Below are 24,145 nucleotides of genomic sequence, written 5' to 3'. Positions count from 1 at the left end.
CCATAAACATCCAAGAGTGAAAAATCAAGTGAGGAGAAACAAAGACACCAAGTAGACCAGAAACCTTTGAAAAGAGATGCCCTAGGTTGGCCAAGTGAACCATGAGCCTGTCAATCCTCTCTTATCTGTACATGCCTTTTCTACACATAGTAACTACCCCCAAGCAAAGGTCCCCAGGAAGCTCTGCCTGAGGGTCTTTTCTCATGGCTGGCTTTCTCCAACATGCATCTACTTTGTTTGGTGGTTTTCTTGGCGGGCTAATGCCATTTACTGCTTTAGCCCATTACTTAAGATGAAAAAAAAAAGAGTTCTCCATGTTGAGTTGTGGTCCTTGAGAGACAGGAAGAGACCAAGGTTTGCTCTTTGCCCCTGAGGCCCTGACACTGAACAAAGCCCACTTTTCCAAGTATCTAGCTGAGTGCAGGGAACACAAAAACAAACAGCCAAGCTGGGCTAACCCTTCTCTTTCCTTCCACATAAAAAGATGAACAGATTGTACGTAGTCATATTTTGGCATAAAGTGAGGAAATGGAAGGGATTATTCAGAGGAAAAGTAAATGAGAGTGTTTATACTACTCATATCTCAGAGTCCTTAAACTCTGTGGAGGCCTCCCCAAGCCACTATTCTCCACCGATAAAATTCAGGGGTTACTGTGGGGAAACACAATGTCCCTGGCTCCTTGAGTTTCTATCGTGCATTGTTATGGCCCCCACCCCACTCCACCCCCATTACTGCCAATAAAGGGGCTCAGCTCTACTTCTTTTACACTCAGGCTAGTGGGATTCTTACCATGCCATAGACAGGCAGCTGATGTGCGGTCATTGGATAGGATATGGGGACAGGCACCTGAAATAATAACAAAAAACATCTGTATTATATACACTTCACTTGATCAGCCCTAATGAGGTGGCAGGAAATGAAAAATGTATTCTGGAATTTTCTTTTTTGAAGGGGGGGAGTAACACTGTGAATTCATTGGTAGAGGGAACTTCCAGTACAAAAATCATCTTCACCACTGCAGTCCAGCACCTCATGTAACTTCTAGACTTCAGAGAGTTTCCAGGGGTTCTGATTATGGACTCAAACCCAGGCCTTCTTGATTCTCTACTATATGAGTGCTTACTGATACTAAGAGATCACATTTCTAAGAAAACCTACACATTCAGGTTAATAATAGTGTCTGTTTAGGCTTTAGGATTTTCAGAGACTAGAGGGCTGATACAGCTTTCAGGGTATCCTGCCAAGGTCTTACTTCTTGACTCAATTCTGTCTAGGCCTAAAGCACTTTCTTCACAATAACCCCTCTACACCGACTTTTAGTGAGAGGGAAGTCATTACTGTCCATCACACTCTGGACTCATTCTAAGTGACAGGACAGAACAGAATCTGTCCCTGAAGCTTACCTCCACTACTCCCAGTTCTATCCTCTGAGCCCAAATGGGGTAAATTGAATTCCTCCTTCACCTACTTGAAAGACAGCTATAGTGTGTTTTCTCCCTCCCCCAGTCTCCCCTCCAGGCTAAGCATCTTCAGTTGCCATGGACTCCATCCTGGATTCCCTTGTGTGAACCCTGTCTAGCTTGTCCACAGTGAGCACAGGACACTAGGCCAGCATCTCCTTCTTTAGCTCATTCTGAGTGCACAATCTTGCTAATGCCCTGAGCTCTTGTCCATACCAGCTTCTAGCTGGTTTCCCACACTGTAGGACATCTAGTACTTGGACATGGATTCTTTCCACTTAAGTATAAAAGAGCACATTTATCTCTATTAGAGAAGAAGATTTAGCCATGTCAGTCTCTTGCTCAAGAACATTTCAGAGACATGGAACCAAGATGGCTGCCTAAAAAAAGGCAGACCACCCAGTTCCTATATATCTACTCCTGAAAAAATCTGAACTTTGTACCGGACTGAATATTGATCAAGAAATCCATTGAGAAACCATTCCAAGTGACTTCTTTCACCTTGGGACTAACCAAAAAACTATCCAGCAGCCCATAGCCAGTAGAAAGAGGAATTGCTGACAAAACCAGCCCCAATGAAGGCAAACAAGTCTCCCTAAAAAAGGGCAAAGGCTGTATGTGCTTGGAATGTGAGGAGTAGGGAGGAGGGCAGAAAAAGCAGAAGCTCTACCCCCACCCTCCAACCTCAAGAAAGCCCTGGGGTTAAGTAGGAATCCACAGCAGTGTCCTGAGAAGTTAGTAGAAGCAATAGCAGCAAGTGGAGTGGTGTGGTTCAGCCCCAGACAGGCCACGTACCAGAGAGCCAAGGCCCCTAGCACTCTGTCCTGAGATGCCACAGAAAAAGACCCCTGAAGAACCAATGCTCTGAACCTAAAAGATCCAATGGGGCCTAAGAGGGCGAAGAGGTGAGCTGAGCAACCCAAATAAAAGGGGATGGTGAAGCTTGGCTCTAGCATGAGGCACCAATTCAGGACCTAGAGTTGTAGAGATGAGTAAACAAAAGAAGAAATCACCAGTATAAAAAAAAAGATTATAGATCCAGAAATCCCCCCAAAGGAGAGAATAAGGCTATTATAGCTATGAGCAGACTCCAAGAAGAAAAAAATGTGTTTGCCACAAGGACTACATGAATACCTGGACAAAATGAAGCAAGAGATTAAAAATAAAATAAAAATTTTGGAGAATACGTAGGTTTGAAGAGAAAGTAGTCAACTTTACACAAGTAACAGACTTCCTGAAAACCATAACAGACCAATCAAAAACTAATGATTCCATGTAAGCTGATATCAGGAAAACAGGTCAAGGAGAGATCCTTTAAGAATCTTTGGAGTTCTTGAAAACTGTGATTAAAAAAAAAACTCCTGGGCACCGTATTATAAGAAATCATAAATGGAAACTGTCTGGATCTATTAGAACCAGAGAGCAAAGTGCTGATCCTTTCCTGAAAAAAAAGATTCAAAAAGAAAAGTCCTCAAAAAAGGAATGATATGGCCCAAATCCAGAGCTCCCAAGTCAAAGGAAAATTCTGTAAGCATTGAGAAAGAAGCAGCAAGGAGCCACAGGCAGGATCACACAAGACTTGGCAGGTTCCACTATAAACGAGAGGAGATCTTGGACAATAATATTCTGAGAGACAAAAGATGTGGGCTTATAGCCAAGAATAATTTGTCTGCAAAACTGAATATAATCCTATAGGGAAAAAATAGATCTTCAGTGGAACAGAGAACTTTCAATCATTTCTTATGAAAAGATTAGAACTGAGTAGGAACACAAGAGTCCAGAGAAATCTAGAAAAGTAAATTTATTTGAGCAATTGGAAGGGGCTGTATGATAAAGTAGCACTAACATTGTCCTGGGGGTGGGGAGGGAGAGGGGATGGAAGGAGAAAAGAAGTAAATGTGTCTTCAGAGCCTTAATGTCTTCAGAGGGATTTGAGGGAGTTAAATCATAAAAACAGTGGATCTGGGAGCAATGTGCATTGGTTCTATTCCAAGAGTTGGAAGAGGGGAAAAAGAAGAGAGAAAAAGGAGAAATACACCAGTGTAGGAAGGATAAAGAAGGGGTAGAGTTTGCTATTTCTCATCATTGGAATGTATGAGAAGAATAAAGAAACATGGAAGGATGGAGGAGTGGGCATCAGATGGACAAAGGAGGGTTGCAAACACAAACACAAACACAAACACACACACACACACACACAGAGTTTGGTGTAGAAATATAAGATTGTTTGCATTCCATCTTCTTACATACAATGTACAACCCAATATCCTGTCATTCAATGTACTAGTTATCCCACTCAGCTGTGTCATCTGCCAAGTTACTGATACAAGTGGTGAAAATCACAGTACCAACAGCAGAGGCTGCAAGCCTACCTTCCAAGCTGCCATCCACCCATTAATGGTTACTCTTTGTGGACGGTCATTCAATCAATTCTGCAGCAACCACTCAAATGTTGTCTCATCTACCATTTGACAGAGTCTCTTAGGTCATCCTTGTGAGCAAGATGGGAGATGGATGCAAGCTCAAACTCATCATTACAACATCAATGGAAAAGGAAAGCATGTTTAAAAAATGTCTTACATGACCCACATAATTTTCCCCAGGCCATTCTCACTTCTAGGTGGGGGGGAGGTATAAGTAAAACAAAACAACTCAAAAGAAAACTTAGTGCTTGTGTGAGGAGCAGCTATTACCATATGTGGAACAGAAGAGAAGGCAGCAGGACTCCAAGTAGTTGATGTGCTAGTCTTCACCTGCCAGTTCATTCCCCCTGTCATTTTCTTCTCAGGGGGCTGACTCCATTGTATGTCAGATCTAAAATGAGATGTATTAGTGAACCTTTTCATATAGTGGCCCTCATCACAACAAAGAAATGAACTGAAAATCCAAGCTGACTGCTATTAAGCAGGTGTTGCATGCTGGGCCCAGAGCTGGATGCAAAATGTAAATGCCAAAGGGTATTCACATACAAATAACTATTCAAAAGAGACACTAAGTCTAAAAGAGAGGTAGGAATCAAGTGAGGTCCAAGGGGGTAGGAGGAAGCCCTCCCTCCTGGTCTCTGCCCATCACAATTCTCATCCCAGAAGGTTCAGCCCAGGAACCATCCTTTTGGCAGCCCTCCCTGATCTACTTGTTGGAAAGTGTTCTCCCTCCTCCCTCAAGGAGTCCTGGAACCCCTAGGCCAGATCTGTCTTTGGCTCCCATCATCCCCCTACCATTTATTTACTTACCAGTCTATAGGTCATCTATCCAACCAAAAGAATATTATTAGTTCCTCAAGTCCAGGAGTTGCCCAATCCTTAGCACAGAGCCTTTCCCAGAGTTGGTACTTAGGTACTTGCATCACTGAACTGATACAGTACCTCTATAACCCAAGAGATAGTCTCTAGGAGCCATTCTGCCTATATCCACTTCCAAAGGAGTAACCTCCTGCCATGACAGCAGTCCCGCTAGCTTGTACCATTACCCCCTTCCTTTTTCAGAGAGGGAGACCCCAGAGAGAGAAAGACCCAATCAAGCCTTCACAGCAGTCATTTCCAGTAATATTGCTAGGGTCAGAGTCTTCTACTTAAGATCACAGATTTAGAGCTAGAAGACCTGAGTTCAAATGCGATGTCAGCCACTCACTAGCTATGTGACCCTGACCCTGGGAGAATCACTGAACTGACATCATTTTGTGATAGTGTCATTAAGAGAAGACTCTATGCCATCAGAGTATCATCAGACTTTGTGATATCTGTCACTCATTCACAGCCCAGGGTTCCATGATTTAGCTACTCTGCTCAATTGAGCCCCAGTTCAGCCCAGTCTAGGCATGGCCTGGATAGCATCCCCTTCACCCCCACCCCAACATCATCCCTGAGGCTAAAGTGCTCTCTGTATTTGGGTTTTGCCTAATGTCACATGTTTGTGAAGCTCCTGTTAGGTAGGCCATGCCAGTGTATACGCACCTCAGGAGAGAGGACACTGTCCCCCTCCTCTAGACTTCCTCTCCAGAGGCTCTCCTTTCATCTTGCATGGGGGGCTCAAGAAGCTGCCCAGGGGAAAGCAGGGGGGACTATGTGGATGAAGGATGATATATGGGGGAGGGCTGGGATACCAAAGAACACCATACAATGATGGGGCCATCAGGCTGAGGCTGGGTTGGGTTGAGCAGAAGAGGCAAATCACAGAACCCTGGGCTGTTCAGTCTTGGCCAACCGAGCAAAAATGAGGAATATTACAGTGGAGTTTGGCTACACTAAAGATAGCAAATGATCACAAGAACCCTAGAAGATTACTGAGAAATGACACTGTTTGGGGGCCATGGTGTGAAGGCGAGGGATAGATGGATGGATGGATGGATGCATGGATGGATGGATGGATGGATGGATGGATGGATGGATGGATGGATGCATGGATGGATGGATGGATAGAAGGAAAAGTGCCATGAAAGAACACTGGCTTGGGAGGTAGTGGCACTGGATTCAAGTCCCAGCTAGGCCACAGGCTCCCTTTCTGGGCCTCACTTGATGTCTTCCCTACAAGGTCCTTTCAGCTCTAAATCAATGGTCTTCAGCTATTTAAGTACTCATCATTGGAGATAAGTTTGAAACCCTCAGCAGCCCTCCCACAATGCCAACTGCCTTTAGCTCCTGGGCAGGGGCCCCTGTTCATGGAAGTGTTGTATTCCCAAGTTGAGGACTTTTAAGAAGTGAGTCTGGGATTGAACTCGTAACAAGCTTTAGGTTCCTTTCTTTGTCCTCTCTTCTAATGCTGAACTATTAACTGCCCTTTTTCAAAAAATAACTTACTTTTTGGGGCTCGCTCCGAAGTCAAGATCTGTTTTAACAAAACAAAACAAAAGAAAATATATCACTTTTCTTTAAAGTGCAGCTAGAAGGTGCCACAATGGGTGACCATGGAGCATTAGGCTTGGAGGCAGAAAGATCTAAGTTCAAGTCCAGCCTCAGACAGTTCTTAGCTGTGTGACCCTGGGCAAGTCACTTCACCTCATATATACATATACATACACACACACGTGTGTATACACACATATAAAATTTTCCTCACCTAGCAGTCCAATATGTGTATATATGTATACATATGCATGTACATATACATATGATATATACATTTTCCTGATCTAGTAGTCTAGTAACTTTCTAAAGAAAAAAAGGAAATGAAGTTAGTTGAAGTTATTCTTAATGTGTATGGAGGGAGAGAGGAAGAGAGAGAGAGAGAGAGAGAGAGAGAGAGAGTGAAGGAGAGAGAGGAGGAAGAGGAGAGAGACATAGAAATACCTAAGTGTATATGTATATATACACCAAGGTTACACCTCTGCCTACCTCAGTTTCCTCATCTGTAAAATGAGTTAATAGCATGCTCCTTCCAGAGCTGTAGTGAGGATCAAATGGGATATTTATAAAGTGGGTAACACAGTGCCTGACACTTTGTAGATCCTATATAAATCTATCATCATTATCAGAAAGCAACCAAACTGAGCACTTACTTCCCATCAGGTTAGCAAGGGAGGTGTCCAGGTCATTCCCAAGGATCGGTCCACTCGGCTGGCTGAGTGTAGCCTCTTGGTTCTCCTGAACAGCTAAGGCTGATGGGGCTGCGGCATTATCTAAGCCAGACCTGCAAAGCCGACAGGAACCAGAATCAAACCTGGCCAGGTTTGTTTTAAGACAGTAGAGTCAGAATCAGTTCATTGCTCTAGCTGGAGGGAGCCTCAACTTCTCAGCAAGTGGGAAAGGGAGGGCAGGGAGACAGTGGGACACAGCGCACGCTGGGGCGATGACTAGACTTGACTTGCAGATCTGATTTCCAAACTCCTTAAAAACAGACCCATGTGGCAGTTTTCACTTGCTTAATGAACTACCATTTCTAACCAGTTGGCAAGTTGACAAGATTTTTTTGTTTTCTGCCTTAAGGCTTTTTTATTTTTTAAGCTAACATTTCTATAATTCTTATTGGATGACCTCATTTGAGCCTCACAACAACTCTGGGAGATAACTTCTATTATTATCCCCTTTGTACAGGTGAAGAAACTGAGGCAAATGGAGCTAAAATGACTTGCTCAGCCAGGGTCCCACAGCTATTAAAGGTAAGATCTGAAGTGTCGGTTTCCTGATTCTAAGTCCAGAACTCTATCCACTAAGCCACACTGTCTATAAATAAGCAAGATAAAAACCAATCCATGACTGCAAAAGTCTACTAAATGATGGTCTGGATGTTGTCTCAATGGATACTGGGAACCAATTTAACATCTTGAGGTATTCATGTTAGCGTCCATTCTCCATGCTTATGAATTAATGGCTCTCCCAACAAGGACTAGACAACTGCTGTACCCAAATGCTAGATTCTAAATATACCTTGTGAGCAAGTGGAGGAATCATATTCTACCCTGCCCTGCTTCTTACTGCTCATGTCCAGAGACCACAGAGGATGGATCACCGGTGCTATAGTCCACACTGGGCTGCCATTCAAGCTGAGCATTGCACCACCATCCTCCCAGGATCCCCCTGGGATGATACAAGAGCCATTGGCTTTGGAACCCTGGCTCTGGAGTCATAATCCCACATATCCAATAAGGTGCCATATCTTGGGGCTTTCGCTTCTACAACCTGTCTCCCATCCTTTGCTGTCTCTCTGCTTCCAATCTGACCTTTCTCTAACACATCCTCCACAGAGCTTCCAAAGTGATATTCTTAAAATATGTCACCAGGTCACTCCTTCTCAGGAAGCATCAGTGTCTCCCTATTGCCTCCAAGATCAAATAACAAACTCCTCTGCTTGGCATTTAAAGTTCTTTACAATCTGGCTCCTGCCTCTATTCCCACCCTGATTCCACAGTATTCCCCCTCACAGTGTCCATTTCCATCCCATGCTCCAATCAGATTGGCCTGACTGCTACTGCAACATATACAACATACTAACTTCCAGGCCTTTGCAGTGGCTGGGTCCCCCATACCTGGAATGCCTTCTCTCCTTGCCTCGACTCCTTGCCACCACAAGACACAGAACAAGGTCTGTCTTTTGCAAGGGTATCCTAGCAGCAGGGGTCTGCTGTCTACTTCCAAAGGGCCTGGTAAGTAAAGACTCCCAGATTCCCAGGTCCAGTTTTAAAAGCCCTCACCTCCACCCCCATTCCAGCTCATTTTCCTATGACTCTGTTTCATGGACTCTGGGACTCAAGTAGACTATGCCACTATGGCCCTGGCACTTGCCTCTCCAACATTCTCCCTAGAAGGCCCTCCTTCTTCCTCTTCACCTGCTGAATTCCCACCCAACCCAAGAACTATGCCAGATGCCAGGATAACCCTTGCCCCCGGCCAATACATTCAATTACCCACAAGACTGGGAGCCCCAGCAGGGCAGACACTCTCTCTTATCTCATTTCTTAAAGTCTGAAACAGCAGCAAACATACGGAAAACTGTCTCCCCTTCTGGAATAGCAGGTTATCAGCCATAGGGATAGGGATGGAACCTATAAGTCCATTGGTTTAAGGAATGCCTGGAGGGGAAAATTCCTCCTTCCAATGCAAGTTTTAATCTTTGACTTGTTCCTACTGTTAAATTTAATATGTACTTAAAAATCTTTTTTTTTTGAAGTATGCTATAGGACCTAAAAAATTTCCAGTGGACTTTTGAGGCAAAACGCCTTCCACATCCAGAGAAAGAACTATGGAATTGGATCGCAGAATGAAGCAGACCATTTTCTCTTGTGTTATGCTTTGTTTTATGGTTTCTCTCATTCATTTTAATTCTTCTATGCAACATGACTAAGGTAAAAATGTATTTAATAAGCATGTATGTGTAGAACCTATATAAGATTGCATGTTGTCTCAGGGAGGGAGGGGGGAAAGAGGGAAGAGGAGGGGAAAAAAATCTAAGATATATGGAAGTGATTGTAGAATCTGGGAAACAAATAAAACTAATTAAATTTAAAAAAAATAAAGTATGCTATATTTGGAGTCAGAAGAAAGATTTTGGTTCAAACCCTGGTTCTGCTAACTTACTGGAAAAAAATATCATTTATTTCTCTGAAAAGGTAGGGGGACCATGGGTGTGGGACACTGCACATACAGTCAAGATTAAATTGGTGCCTTAGTTTAGCAGAAAAGCTTTTCTTCCCTCTCTTTCTTATTCTTTGTTACAAGGGACATATATCACACGCCAGATATACTGGGCAATAAAAGTCATGTGAAAACAAAATGACGGGCCCCTGAGAGGTGCCAAAGCTTTGCCCAGACATCGCCTTTAGGAAATCTGCATTCAAACATGTTACAGGTTGGCATGGGCTCCACAGAAGGGGCCACAGCCCAGGGTACAGAACATGAGCCCTATTCCCTGCTCTGTAGGGGAATATGACCTACGGCTGACTGGCAGGGCCAACTCTTGCTCTATGAGGAACTGGCTAGCATGTTTAGTTTTCCCCTGTGAGACTATACGCTTCTTGAGGGCAGGGCCTGTCTTTTACCTCTTTGGGTATCCGTAGCTTTTAGCACAGTGCCTGGCACAGAGCAGGTGTCTGATAAAAGTTTATTGATTGACTGAATATGAGCTCCCGAACAGTCTGAGGGAGGGCCTCTGAGGCTCATTAAAGGAAGGATGACAAATATATTATTTCTCACTGTCTGCACTGAGATTGTACAGACTAACTCTTTTCATCTAAAAGGAGGTGAGAAGCAGCAGGTCCCAGTGACTAGGGAGCTGCTGTCAAAGCCTAGGAAGATGATTCTGGTTCCAGTTAGACTCATCTTGACTGGGAGTCTGTGCCTGGACAATTCCCTTCTTGGCCCAAGGCACCAATCTAACACTACAGCAGCAGACTAATCTGAGGCCAGGCCCTATGCCTAATCCAATAGCAACTTGTTCTATTCGGTAATCAGATGATACTTGTGAGTGCAGCAAAGCGGTGGGTGAGATAACCCATGTGGGGGGTGGGGGTAGCTGAGAAAAGTCCTCCAAAAGCTGCTTGGCAGCCTCTCTCTCCTCCTCCTCCCATGCCGTCCAAGCACCCCAGGATGCCTCTCTTTGTCACTGGGTTTCCCCTGTGGACTGGAGAGGCCACCCTGGAAAGGCTTTGGCTTAAACTCACCCATCGCAAGGTGGCAGGTGTGATCCATTCAAAGAACATGCAAGAGAAAACAGAGAGAATGTATCAATGTCAACAAAGAATGACACTTTCAGTCATTACATGAAGTGCAAGGAAAGTATTGTTTAAATTCAATTTTATTTTAGGCTCTGAATTCTCTCCCTCTCCCACCTGCACCCATTGAGAAGGTGAAAAAACAAGGTCCATGACAAATATGTAGAGGTATGAGGAACAAAATCTGGCATTAAGCGTGTGGAAGGGGGAGGGACAGGAGAGGAGAGGAAAGGAAGGGAGAGGAGGAAGAAAGGAAAAGGAGCAGAGCTGTGATTTAGCCCTTGAGTCCATTTACATACACTCTCTCTCTCTCTACCTTTTTCTCTCTCTCTCTCTTCCCCCCTGCTCTCTCTCCCACTCTCTCCTCTCTCTCTGTCTCTCTCTCCCTCTTTCTCTCTCTCCCTCTCTCTGTCTCTGCCTCTCTCCCTCTCTCTCTCTCTCCCCCCTACTCCCTCCCTTCTCAGTGGGCAGCATGTTTCATCATGAGTCCTAGGGTCACTGTGTTGATCAGTCACTAAGTGTTCAGAGTCAATCACTGTTACATTATTGCTGTACAAACTTTTCTCTGATCCTACTCACTTCGCTTTGCATCAGTTCACATAAGTCTGCCCAGGCTTCTCTGAAACCAGCCCCACATTATTTCTTCTAACACAAAGTAAGTCAGTAAATGAACTTATTAAGTGCCTTTATTTTTATTATTTATCTTTTAATAATTATTTATTATGCTCCAGGCACTGTGTTAAAAGTTACTACTCCATCACAATCATATACCACCACTTGTTCAGCCATTCCCCAGTGGATGGGCATTGCCTCAGTTTCTGATTCTTTTGCCACTACAAAAGGAGCTGTTATAAATGTTTTTGTACCCATGGACCCTTTTCTTCTTTGATCTCTTTGGGGTATAAACCTAGTATTGGTATCACTGGGTCAAAAAGTTAGTGTTTTAGGCATAGTTCCAAATTGCTTTCCAGAAAGTCTGGACCAGCTCACAGCTCCACCAACAGTGAATTGGTGAACCTGTTTTCCCACAGTCCCTCCAGCACTTGTCAGTAGGAAAAGTATTTTTACCACTTTCACACTAATTGAGCCCCATGTGAACCAAGCTATTTATTACATGGATTGACATATGCTGTGGATAAAATCTTAGTTTGATGCTTCCCCAAGGCTGGGATTTCATAAGCCTGAGCGCTCTCTCCACTGGTGCAGATTGCTTTTCCTCTACCACTCAGTGGAAAGACTGTCAGTAGCCACTGTAGCCAGAATTGTCCACCACCTGGTGGCTGAACACCTGGTGATGAGCATTCAATGAGGCTGAGCCTCCAAATCTAGACCAACCTGAAAACCTTGCCAATTTGGCAAGGCCTGCCCTGGCTGGCACTCCGCTGGCATTGTCTGAGATCTCACTCACTTCCAGCCCATGAAGACTGATGATTGTAGTGGAAGGAAATCAAAGCCTGTCTCAATGGGCCTGCCCCCTGTGCATGTTCAAGACTGCCACCACCACCTGGCACCTCACAGCCAAAGGTGGGGCTTCCACCAGCCTTCCCACTTGAAGACAAACTCACAAGTATTGAATGCTCCAAGTGCTTATGTCTGCTGACAATTGTTTACATAAAGTCAGAGAGCTGCCCCAGTGGCCAAAGAGCAGAGAAAAAATACTCTGTAGAAATACTACCAAGAAAACAAGGCTGTTACCATTTGCTGCTCTGCACTCAGAGCCCGGTGACCTTGTTCCAAACACAGAGTCAAAATCCATAGCACCTTCTGAAGGAGCAGAACTCAGAAAAGCTGTTGGAGGGAGCCCTGAGAAGCAAACGAGACATATAAAGGCACTCTTACAGGGTGAAGGTACAAATACAACCTCAAAGTTTCCAACAAAAAATAATTCTCAGGAATAACAGGACACACAGCTATGGTTGTAGCTTTATGCCTATAATAAATAACTCCTGCCTGTCTGGCTGCCTTTTTTTACACAGAATATGGTCAAGAAAGGGAAAGGAAGCAAAGCCAGTTTCTCAACAACCAGACCACGCATTCCAGTTCATGCACTTGAGTCCTCAGCATGTCCCTCACTGGAAAATGATCTACTCTTATTTTACAAACAATTCTAACAAATCTGGTTTTCGAGTTCCACACTAAATAACTCTATAAATCACAGAAGATTCTGAAAGGCAGTGCTGTGTAAAATAACTGACGGTTCTCAAGTAACCATTACTTAACAATAAAGGCTAAATTATGCTTGGTGTATTCTGTATCAGAAGGAAGAAAAGAAATCCTTTCAAAATAGCTAAAAAGAAGTGCTACCACAGAAAGGGCTAAAATAAAAGTGGTGTGGAAGCCCTGATTTCCTAGCATCATGCCAGTTCCTGAATATTCAACCTTAGTTATCTTGATCAGAAGTACAAACTCACCTCCCCAGGTCTGGCTTGGGGGAGTTCCCATAGCAGCAGTAGTGTTCTGTGCAGCAAAAACGAAGGCAGGTTGAAGACCAAAGAGATCACCAGAAACGTTGGCCAGACTGGGGTGGGGGACAGAAAAAGAGGGGGTATGAACATCTCTAAACCATCTGATGTTGGATTGGAAAAAGGCCCTGCTCAGAATGGTTTCTCATGGAAACCATCTCTGGAAGGTAGCAGAAGGTGTACACACACATACACACACAGATAGACACAGATATCTACACACTTACACAGACACAGACATACACACACAGATACACACACAGAGACACACATACAGACACACACAGACATGCACATGCACAGACACACACACAGATACAGACACACACAGACAGACACAGACACATGGAGGCGTGCACACACACACAAATGCACACGCACACACACCCTGTGTGACTTGAAGATACCACTTCATGTTTGAAAAAGCTGCATCTGGAAAGGGTAGCCAAAATGATGGAGTAGCAGGGAATAACAGTAAGATCTGCCCTGTACCCCCAAACTCACCCCAACACAGTTAGAAAATGCACCAGACCCCCATTCTGATGGGAGGAACCAGAAAAAGTCACAGTGAGTCATCTGTCTGGCCCAAGGTGGGCACAGGAAGCCAAAGAGGTCAACATGGGGCCAGGGTTGGGCCAGGAACATGCTGAGATCAGAGTTCACTACTACCCGAGGAGAGGCCCCAGACCCATCCCAGGGTGCTGCCCAGAAAGGGCCAAGGGCATTCTCTCAGTTTCATCAGGTTTTTCTTTATTTGTTCCATTAGGATTTGAGAGGTTTCTCTGAATCAATCTGGTGTGCCAGGCTAAATGGATCCTTAAGGACTGAGGTTTTTTGATACTACTGAAAAGAAATCTCTTTCCTGTTATTTGCTGGGATGGGGTGGGAGGGTGGTCAACAAACTAGTGCCTGAGTTAGTGCACCCCACTAACCCAGCTAAGAAGCAGCTCTACATTTTTTAATAGAACATAACCTTGTTTCAAAATGTACCAAAGTTTCTCAGAGGCCAGCTTGTAACAGCACTGGGTTGGACCTGAGGGCTGTAGTTTGCTGACCTCTAGAGGATAAAAAAGGAATTGATTATTTGGGGTATTCCTGATGTCTGGCTAAATAAGTTTTCTCCATGACATCACTGTGCACTTATGACTACGCTTGATAACAATTGTTCTTTTTCTTCTTTTTGGGGGGGGGAGGGGTTGAGGAGGGGAGTGCTAGCCCTGTTATTTCATTGGTAGAAGGCACTCCCAATGGAAAAACTCAATCAAATAACGAATATAAGCAACCAGCTCTGCAACTTATAGTCTGAGAGGGCACCATGAGCCAGAGCTCATCTGCCCAGGTGGGTTTGAGGCAGGGCCTGAATCCAGTAGACTGGGAGCTCCTGGAGAACAGGGCTTGTTTTTTATGGTTCAGTACAGTGCCTGTCACATAGAAGGTGTTTAATAAATGCACCCCAGGTGCTCATGACTCAGAAGCTGGACTTCCATTTCTTCTGGCCCACAGCCTTTCCCACGATCTAGGGCCAAAATGTTGAATGGATATGAGTGCGGAAATGGGAGTGTGAGGGGGGCAGGATGGGCAAAGTCTCACCAGTCTACACCGATGCCAGCATCTGGAAAGAGACCCATGGAATGTGATGATGAGAAGGCAATTAAGAGAGGACTAGCAGTTGCTTTGTCATAAAGTTAAGTGTATGATCAAAAAGGAGGAATAAAGGAGGCTTCGAGTTGGATAAAGATTACTGTGGTAGATGGGACTGAAGGCAGAGTCAGAGGGGCTGGGGAATGCAGTCCATCATGATCCAGACACCTCTGCATGGTGCAGCGTCACTGGGAGAAAACTCAAAGCTCATCTCACCTGGTGGGTGGCGGCATCACAGGGGCAAAAAGGCTGGCAGCAGAAGAGACTGCCATGTTTTTCCCTGCTAAAATCCTTGGAGACTCAGCCATGGAAGTAGCACTAGGGATCACTGGAATTTCTTTTAAACGCTTCTCCTGGAAAAAATGATAGCACAGATGAATGAAAAGGGATTGAGGCAGGATGGAAGCCTGCATCAAGTGGTACCAAATCTTGAGTTTGGAGAAGTGACATCGCAGTTTCAAAATACATAGAGAAATTCATTTAGAATATTCCATTTTTACCTGAGTGAGCCTTACTCTCTACACAGCCAATTCTCACCAACCCCTTAAGGCTTTGCTCAAAATTAACTTCTTTCAAGAGAACTCCACCCAACCTTGCCCCTTCACCCATCCCCAATACTTGCTCATTCTTGCTCACAACCATCCTGGCAGATGGGCAGTGCACATATTAGCACCCCTATCTGGTCAGAAAGTGGCACCAGAGCTGAATACCTGTCCATTTCTTTCACAATTCCACTGAGAGCTGTCCCCCTACTCTGTATCTTGACTTGTGGCCCTTGTATTGTCCCCCAATCATTTAATGGGTAGAATATTACAGGGCCCTTCCCACAGGCCACCCTCAGGATGTCAGGAAGATACAAAAGAAGAAAATAGATTAAGTACTCTCCAGTCAGAGGAAGAAAAAACTGTTACATCAATGTGAGGTGTCATTGTGAAGACATACACAATCTCATCTTACCAAAATCTCCAAGCAGAGAGAAACCAATGAGTGGCTTAGCTGCAATGGGACTCAGCTGCAGAAATGCCCTTCTAAGCCTCCAGAAATGTAAGGGAAGCCCAGCCGCCTTTTCCATTGAGAACCAGAAGCATTTAAAGGTCTATTTTCACTAAGACTCCAAGCTCGCTGACAGTGACTTCTGGATTCAAGACCAGTTTTTCCACCCTGAGGATCCACCACCCCAAAGCCCCAGCAGGTCTAGAGCCCAGAACCAAAGCGCACATTTAGGGAGCAGGCAAGCCTACCTTCAAAGACTGCAGTTGAGTCTGGTCGTCATCCAACGTCTGTATCTTCTGCGTCTCAACCACTCCACTGAAGGCCTTCCCAGTATTGCTAAGTGAGGACACGGCACTCGACAGGCTGTTTCCTCTGTAACACAAGTTGTCTTGAGGAACATGTCAGCCTGAACAAAAGGCAGCTCTCAGCTTTGCAAGACCCAAGTGCCACCAGCTTTGACAGCATCCAACCTAAAGCCAGGCATCAGTTGCTTTGGGTGCTGGCAGAGCAGCAGGTAAGCCACAGAATTTTAGAAATGAAAAATAAATAAAATTTCCAATACAATGTGCTAGGGGTGGGGGGAGGGGGGCATGTTCGACATCCTAAGTACAAAGGTCAGTTCCATTCTTGATGTTGTACTAAAGGACAGGGAAGGGCCATATTCCTAAGGGAAAAGAGAGTCAAACCCTAAACACAGAGCTTGCCAAGACCCTGATCCTGCCCAGAGTTACCATCCCATCTTCTTCTCTTTCACTGGCCAATTTCTGTTAGGTTCTTTCCTCTCCAATATACCCATCACACAGCATCAGCGGGTATATCTACCATACTCAGACCTGACCACCTCCTTCCATGCTGTCCAGGAAAGCTCGGTTGAGGAAGAGGAGGGTGGCAAGCAAGCATTGGACCACTTGATGTTGGAGTCCACCTAGCTCACAGACAGACCCGGCCTCTTTAACAGTCTCTACAGCCTAGAATTTATGAGTCCCAGAATTCTTTGCAGGTCTGACTTGACCCTCTTCGTGGGAACCTCCTATTAAGATCAGTCACCCCCAACCTGTCCCACTGATAACATAAGTTCAGATGGTTCACAACTCAGTGAACTAAAACAGCCCTGGGATGCACACTATTTCCAAGGTATTCCTTCGCAGGACATTCCAACCAAATGTTCCTCTGAACCCTTCCAGCCACTGGAGAGTGAAGATATCCTCCTCCCATCTGACCCTGCCATACCTTGACCATTCCTATTCCCCACGGGTGCTAAGGCACAGACACATGGTCAGGTAGCAGCCAGCTACCTGTCTGTTGGGTGAATGCTTAGGGTAGGGGAGCTACTTCCTTCTCTGGCTGTCCTTCAGCTGCAGCCCAAGCTCATCAGGAGTTTGGGAAGCCAACCCACAGCAGGAGCCAATTCAAGAGCTCAACAAGGGGCTCTCTGGTAAATGGTGGATCTTTCCAATGCCAACACATTTCCATTGGCTGATCTATGACACAGGGCAATCCCTTCTGAACTGAGCACAAACAATTTACAGACTTTCTCTCAATTCTCCCAATGACAACCCTGCAAAGGAGGAATCACTAATATCCCCATTTTACAGATGAGCAAACTGAGGCACAAAAGGATTAAGTGATTTACTGAGGGTCACCTAGCTGGTAAAAGCCTGAAGCAGGACTCAAACACAGGTAATCCTGACTCTCTCCAATCCTCCAGTCACAACTACACACCGCATTTGAAAATGGACAAGAGCAGGTACGCATGCCTTCATTGGAGGAAGGCACTGAGAACAAACAGGTCACCCAAATGAAACCTCACATGGGGAAGAAAGGAAAGAGACAGAAAATGCAGCAGACAAGGAATGCTTGTTGCATGATGATGGGTTTCCAATTCTTTGCTGGTGATTGTGGATAGAAGAAAAAAAAGAAAGAAGTGGGAGAGTGGAGATAGAGGAGACCTAGGCGTATAAGAGATGGGAGAAAGAAGGAGGGACAGAAAAATGGATATAAAGGAGAAGGGGCGTGGGGGCCTGTCACAAGGGACAGAGATAGGGAGAGGGAGAAAGACAGAAAGGACAGAGTGAGAAAAGGGGTGAGAGAAAGGGAGAATGAAAAAGGAGGCAGGGGACAGAGAAACAGAGACCAAGAGGAAAAAGAGACACAGAGAGAGATAAAAAGAGACACAAAGAGAGACAGTAAGAAGCAGATGCTAGAGAGATTGAGAGAGAGAAAGAAAAATGGAGGAGGGACAGAGAGAAACAAAGAACTAGAGGGAAAAGAATGAGAGATAAAAGGAGAGACAGAGGAGAAAGTGAGAGTGAGTGTGTGTGAGAGAGAGAGAGAGGGGGGAGGGAGGGAGGTAGCAACAGAAACAAAGTGGAAAAAGAGAGAGATAAAATGAAAGAGACAAAAAGGGGATGACAGATTGAGAGAGAGAGAGATAGAGAAAATGAAAAAGGTGAGGGGCGACGGAGACAATCAGGAGAAGAGGAAAAATGAATGAGAAAGGTAAAAGCAGCGACAGAAAGAGTGAGAAAGGGGATAAGAGACAGAATAAAAAGAGGGGGAGGAAGCGAGAAACATAGAACAAGAGGAAAAAGAGAGAGATAAAAGGAGAGACAGAGAAAAGGAGAGAAGATGAAAGAGAGAAAATGAAAAAAAGCTGTGAGTGTGTATGTATGTATTGGGTGGAATAGAAAGAAACAGGCACCAAGAGGGAAAGGAGAGAGGGAGAGATATCAGAGAAATGACAGAGGAGAGAGTGAGAAAGGGGATGAGAGAAAAAACGAAAAAAGCTGGCAGTGGAGTGTAGAGAGAGAGAGAAACAGAGATGAGGAGGAAAAGGAGAGAGTGAGAAAGAGAGATCAGAAGAATGACAGAGGAGTGTGAAAGAAAGGAAATGAGAGAGAGAATGAAAAAAGCAGGAAGTGGAGGGGAGACAGAAACAGAAAACAAGAGAAAAAGGAGAGACAGAGAAAGAGAGATCAGAGGAATAAAAAAGGAGAGACTGAGAAAGGGAATGAGAGAGGGAATGAAAAAAACTAGTAAAGCAGGGGACACAGAGAGAAACAGAGACCAAGAGAAAAAGGAGAGACAGAGAGAGGAGAGAGATCAGACGAATGAGAGAGGAGAGAATAAGAAAGTGGATGAGAGAAAGAATGAAAAAGCTGGTAGTGGAGAGGAAACCGACAGAAACAGAGACAAAGAGGAAAAGGAGAGTGAGAGAGAGAAAAAGAGAGTGAGAGACAGAGAGAGAGAGATCACAGCAATAACAGAGGAGAGAGTAAGAAAGGGGTTGAGAAAAAGAATGAAAAAATCTGGTAGGGGAGGGGATACAGGGAGAAACAGAAACCAAGAGAAAAAGGAGAGAGTGAGACAGAGAGAGAGAGAGAGAGAAACATCAGAAGAATATCAGAGGAGAAAGGGAAAAGGGGCATGAAAGAAAGAAAGAAAAAAGTTGGTAGTGGAGTGGAGACAGAAACAGAAACCAAGAGGAAAAAGAGAGAGTCAGAGAGAGAAAAAGAGTGAGGAGAGAGACAGAGAGAGATCAGAGGAATGACAGGGAAGAAAGTGAGAAAGGGGATGAGAGAAAAAATGAAAAAAGCTGGTAGGGGAGGGAATACAGGGAGAAACAGAGACCAAGAGGAAAAGGAGAGAGAAATAAAGAAAGAGAGAGACAGAGACAGAGAAAGAGGGGGGAGAGAGAGAAGAGGAATGAGAGAGTAAGAAAGGAGATGAAAGAAAAATGAAAAAAGCTGGTAATGGAGGGGACACAGGGAGAAACGGACACAAAGAAGAAAAGGAGAGACAAAGAGAGAAAGAAAGAGAGACAGAGAGAGAGAGGGAGGGAGGGAGGGAGAGAGATCAGAAGAATGACAGGAGACAGTGAGAAAGGGGATGAGAGAAAGAATGAAAAAAGTAGGTACTGGAGGGGAGAGAAACCGAAACAGAGATGAAGAGAAAAGGGAGAGAGAGAAGGAGGGAGGGAGAGAGAGACAGAGAGAGAGGGCAGAGAGAGAGAGAGAGAGAAGAGGAATGAGAGAGGAGAGAGTGAGAAAGGGGATGAGAGAGAGAATGAAAAAACCTGGTAGGGAAGGGAGGACAGAGAGAAACAGAGACCAAGCGAAAAAGCAGAGACAGAGAGAGAAAGAAAGAAAGAGAGACAGAGAGGGATCAGAGGAATGAGAAAGGAGAGAGTGAGAAGTGTGATGAGAGAAACAATTTAAAAAAGTGGTAGTGGAGGGGAGACTGATACAAACATGGACCAAGGGGAAAAAAAAGAGTGAGTGAGAGAGAATGAGAGGGGGGAGGGAGGGGGGAAGAGGGAGAGAGAAAGGGAGGGAGGGAAGGAGAGAGAGACAGAGGGAAGGAGGGAGAGAGATCAGAAGAATGAGAGAGGAGAGACAGAGAAAGGAAATGACAGAAATAAGGAAAAAAGCTGGTAGTGGAGGGGAGACTGATAGAAACAGGGACCAAGAGAGAAAGGAAAGAGTGAGAAAGAGAGATCAGAGGAATGACAGAGGAGAGAGTGAGAAAGGGGAAGAGAAAGACAATGAAAAAAGCTGGTTATGGAGGGGAGACAGAGAAAAAGAGACCAGGAGGAAAAAGAGACACTGAGAGAGATAAAAGGAGAGACACAGAGAGGAGAGAGTGAGAAATGGGAAGAGACAGAAATAATGAAAGAGTGGGGGAGCAGGGTCCAGAGAGAAAGATGAGAAAAAAGAGAGAATCAGAGAGACAACAGGAGAGAGAGAGGGAGAGAATGGGGAACAAAGGTTGGGGTCAGGTGGGGAGAGGGATGGAACAGAGAGATGGGAAAAGAGAGTAAGTGTCCTGAGGTACGAGTTGGGGGTCTGTGGGGCTGGAGACCTGTCAGTACAGACAATGAAGCAGAGTGGGGACGCAGGGGGGTGGGGCGGGGGAGGGAGAATCCTCAGGGTATCTTAGTGGCAACAAAAGGATGGAAAAGACATGGAAGAATCAGATGGCATGAACTGGAGTCTGTGGGTGGGCCTGTGAGTAGGGATGGAGAGATGGGGAGAGGCGAAAAAAGAGACAAAGAGGAGAGAGACAGAGAGAGAAAGGTGTTGGCAATGTGGGCCTAGGATGAGGGCCAGAGGGATGAGGAATGGGAGGGTCATGAAAGTATGGGGTAGAGGGAGACAGCAGAAAGGGTCTATGGGGCTGGGAGTGGAGGCAAATATAGGGGGGGAAAAGAGAGAGGGGGAAGGGAGAGGAGGAGAAAGGAAGGGTCTTGAGTGTATGCGTTTGGGATGGAGAAGGAATGGCCTGGAGGCTTATGGATGGGGATGGACAGAGTGGAGGAGAAGATAAAGGAGGAGGACTACATGGGGGCCTGAGGCAGGGGTCTTGAGAATATGGGCTATGGGGACGAAGGAAGAGAGGAGGAAAAGTCTAGGGACATGTAAGCAGGGATAGAAAGAGAAGAAAATAAAGAGAAAGAGAGAAAATTAGGGGGAGAAAGGGAGAAAGAAAGAAAGGAAAAAGGGAGTGTGAGAAAGGAGGTGGGAGACAGAACAAGATGAAAGAGAGAGAAAGAGAGAGAGGTGGGGCCATGAAGGTCTGTGAAGGGGGACAGAAACCTGGGGAAAGAGAAGCAGGGTCCTGAGAAAAAAGAAAAGCAAGGGCCTGGGGCAGGGAGCTTGTAGCCTCCAGGTCACATGTGGCCTTCTAGGTTCTTGGGTGTGGCCTTTTGACTTGAGTCCAAGTTTTACAGAACAAATCTTTTCAGTCCCCTGTAAGGGGGGAGAGAGCATTAGGAGCCCAGGGGCCTGAAGGTGGAGACAGAGATGTGGAAAGAGAGAAAGGAGGAGAAAGAAGGAAAGAGAGAGAAAAGGAAAAAAAAGATAGTGAAAAAGAAAGATGAAGAAAGAAGAGGAGGGCTTGGGGACCTGAGAGAGGGGGAAAGAGCAGAAGGGAACTGGAGGCCTCTGAGTGGGGACATAGAGAAGGGGAGAGAGAAAGAGAGAGACGCACAAGAGAGAGACAGGGAGGGCCAGGAGGTTTGAGAGGGTAAAACAGAAAGGAACAGAGAGTTGGGGAGAGGGGGAGGGAAAGAGGGAGAGGGAGAGGGAGAGAGAGGGGGAGAGAGGGGGAGGGGGGGAGGGGGAGAGAGAGAGAAAGAGAGAGAGAACGACCTATGTGAATGGCCTGGGAGCCTGTGGGGGGACAGAGAGAGAGAGAGGTAGGGGTCTGAGGATGGGGACAGAGAGATGTGAAAAGAGAGAAACTGAGAAAAAAGAATGAGAAAGGATGACAGAGATGGAGGGTAAGGGGGAGAGAGAGAGAAGAAAGGGAAAAATTGAGAGGGAGGGAGGGCCTAAGGACCTGAGGGAGAAGGAAAAAGATGGAAAGACAAGAAGGGGCCTGTGACTGGGGACAGAGGGAGAGGACTGATGGGGGCGGGGAAGGAAAAGTCTAAAGGCCTGCAAGTAGTGATAGAGATGGGAAATAGACAGAGACAGAGATAGAGAAAAAGAGAGACAGGCAGAGGCAAAGAGAATGAAAGAGAGAAAAAATGAGAGAAAAAGAGAGGAGAAAGAGGAAAAAAGACAGAAAGCAAAAAGAGAGATAAAAGGGAGGGGAGAGAGAGAGCGAGATAAAGGGTGGGGGGAAGGAGAGAAAGGTAGGGGCCTTGAAAACTGTTAGTGGAGACAGAGAGGTTGGAAAAGAGAAAACAGTTCCTGAGGATAGGGGTCAGGGGTCAGGGGGGGTGAGGAAGAAAGAAAGGCCTTAGGGCTTTTGAGTGGGGACCAAGATGGGGAGAGACAGTCAGAGAAAGAGAGTGTGACAGAGAGTGAGAAAGAAAGATCAAGAGAAAGGGAAAGAACGGAAGGAGGCCTGGGGGGGGGGGGGGGCTGACCAAAAGGAAGAAAGAAGGAGAGCCAAAGAGATAGAGAGAAGAAGGGGTCTGGAATCTTGTCGAGTAGGTAAAGAGACTGAGAGAGAAAGAGGAAGGAGTGCCAGGGAGTTTCAGAGAGGAAAGAGGAGAGACAGAGAAATGGAGAGAGACAGAGAAAAAGGACTGTATAATTGAATATGTTAGGGGAACGGAGTTAGAGGCCTACAAACCTGAGGGTGGGGACACAGAGATGTGCAGAGACAGAGAGAAAGGAGAAACCAATAGAGAGAAGGACAGTGAAAAAGAGAGAGAAAAATAGAGAGAGAAGAGGGCCTGGGGGAGAGGATGAGAGAAAGGGAGAGAACAGAAGGGGCACCAAGGTGTGGAAACAGAGAGATGGGGGAGGGGGGGAGAGACACAGACACACAGGCAGACAGACAGACAGATAGAGGAGGGCCTGGGAGCCTGAGGTTGGGGATGGGAGAGAGAGGGCCAAAGAGATTGGGAGAGAGAGAGAGTGAATGAGCTGAGAGCCTGTGGTGCGGACTGGGAGAGAGGTAAAGGTATGAGGGGCTGGGAGCAGGGACAGAGAGATGTGGAAAGACAGAGACTGAAAGAGAAAGACAAAGCAAGATAGTGAAAAAGGGAGAAAAAAATGGAAAGAGAGGGAGAAGGGCCTCAGGGCCTAAAGGAGGAGGAAAGAAAGGAGGAGAGATCAGAAGGGGTTTGGAGGCTTGTGGGTAGGAAGAGAGAGGAACAGAGAGAAATGGAGGTCGGGGCAGGGAGTCTGAGGGAGTAGGGGAGAAAGGAAAAGTGAGAGAGGGAGAACAACAGAGTGAAAAAGAAAAAAGGAGAAAGGAGGGCTTATGGACCTCAGAAAAGGGGAAATAAAAGGAGAAAAAAGAGAAGGGGAGAGAGAAGGGGCCTGTAGGCCCATAAATGGGGACATATAGAAGGGGAAAGAAAGACAGAGACAGAGAGTGGGGCTGGAGGAAGAGAACTGAGGGGCTTGGGGGAAGGGAAAAGCGAGGGAGGGACAGAGAGATGGGGAGAAAGAAGGGGCTGGGTGCATGGGCTGGGAGCCCAGGTTACTTGGTGCAACAGCCAGTACTTAAGAGGAGAGATCCAACTGTCAGCTCACTCCCTCACAGTCATGTCCAGTTCCCCATCCCCACTGAGACTGTCCAACCTTTGACTTGGTTCTAAGGTACAAAGGTGGATGGGTAAAATGTGCCTTCATAGGCTCATAGATTTAAGACTGGAGGGGGCCTGGAAGCTCCTGCAAAGAGATGTCTCTTTCCACCTCTTCCTGGGCCCAAGTGAGAAGGGGAACAGGGCAGACATGAGGAGAAAAAGAAAAGATGTGGTTAAAGCAGGTACGTGGCCACTTACCTGTAAGCTGCCAAAAGCTCCTTGGTCCTACGGCCTTCCAAAGAAGCCACATGTTGTTCTAGTGCTTCAAACAGGCTGCTTGGTGCCTAAAGGGAGATACCTCACTAGGATGGAGTCTAACACCATCGTCTTCTCCTCCCCCATGGCAGTTGGACGCAAGTTCACTCAAAATGGTGCCCCCAAATCCCCTTCTGCAACTCC

The 24,145-nt window shown here is 45.8% G+C and overlaps 1 protein-coding gene across 3 annotated transcripts in view; it reads right to left on the bottom strand.

The window, feature by feature from the left end:
- VBP1 (VHL binding protein 1) overlaps positions 1-24,145 on the bottom strand; it is a 67,432-nt gene that overhangs the window by 29,987 nt on the left and 13,300 nt on the right. For all 3 annotated transcript variants that reach the window (XM_072627027.1, XM_072627026.1, XM_072627030.1), the window contains exons 9-17: positions 23,945-24,030; positions 15,948-16,071; positions 14,923-15,059; positions 13,015-13,121; positions 12,299-12,406; positions 6,956-7,075; positions 6,258-6,285; positions 4,155-4,275; positions 791-847 (exon numbers count right to left, since the gene is read on the bottom strand). In XM_072627027.1, the coding sequence (XP_072483128.1) occupies positions 791-847; positions 4,155-4,275; positions 6,258-6,285; positions 6,956-7,075; positions 12,299-12,406; positions 13,015-13,121; positions 14,923-15,059; positions 15,948-16,071; positions 23,945-24,030 (888 nt within the window). The remainder of the gene's footprint in view (positions 1-790; positions 848-4,154; positions 4,276-6,257; positions 6,286-6,955; positions 7,076-12,298; positions 12,407-13,014; positions 13,122-14,922; positions 15,060-15,947; positions 16,072-23,944; positions 24,031-24,145) is intronic.

Source organism: Notamacropus eugenii, chromosome X (assembly GCF_028372415.1).
Source record: "Notamacropus eugenii isolate mMacEug1 chromosome X, mMacEug1.pri_v2, whole genome shotgun sequence".
NCBI lineage: Eukaryota > Metazoa > Chordata > Mammalia > Diprotodontia > Macropodidae > Notamacropus > Notamacropus eugenii.
Note: the sequence above shows the minus strand (reverse complement) of the source record. Positions and strands in the feature narration are given on the sequence as shown.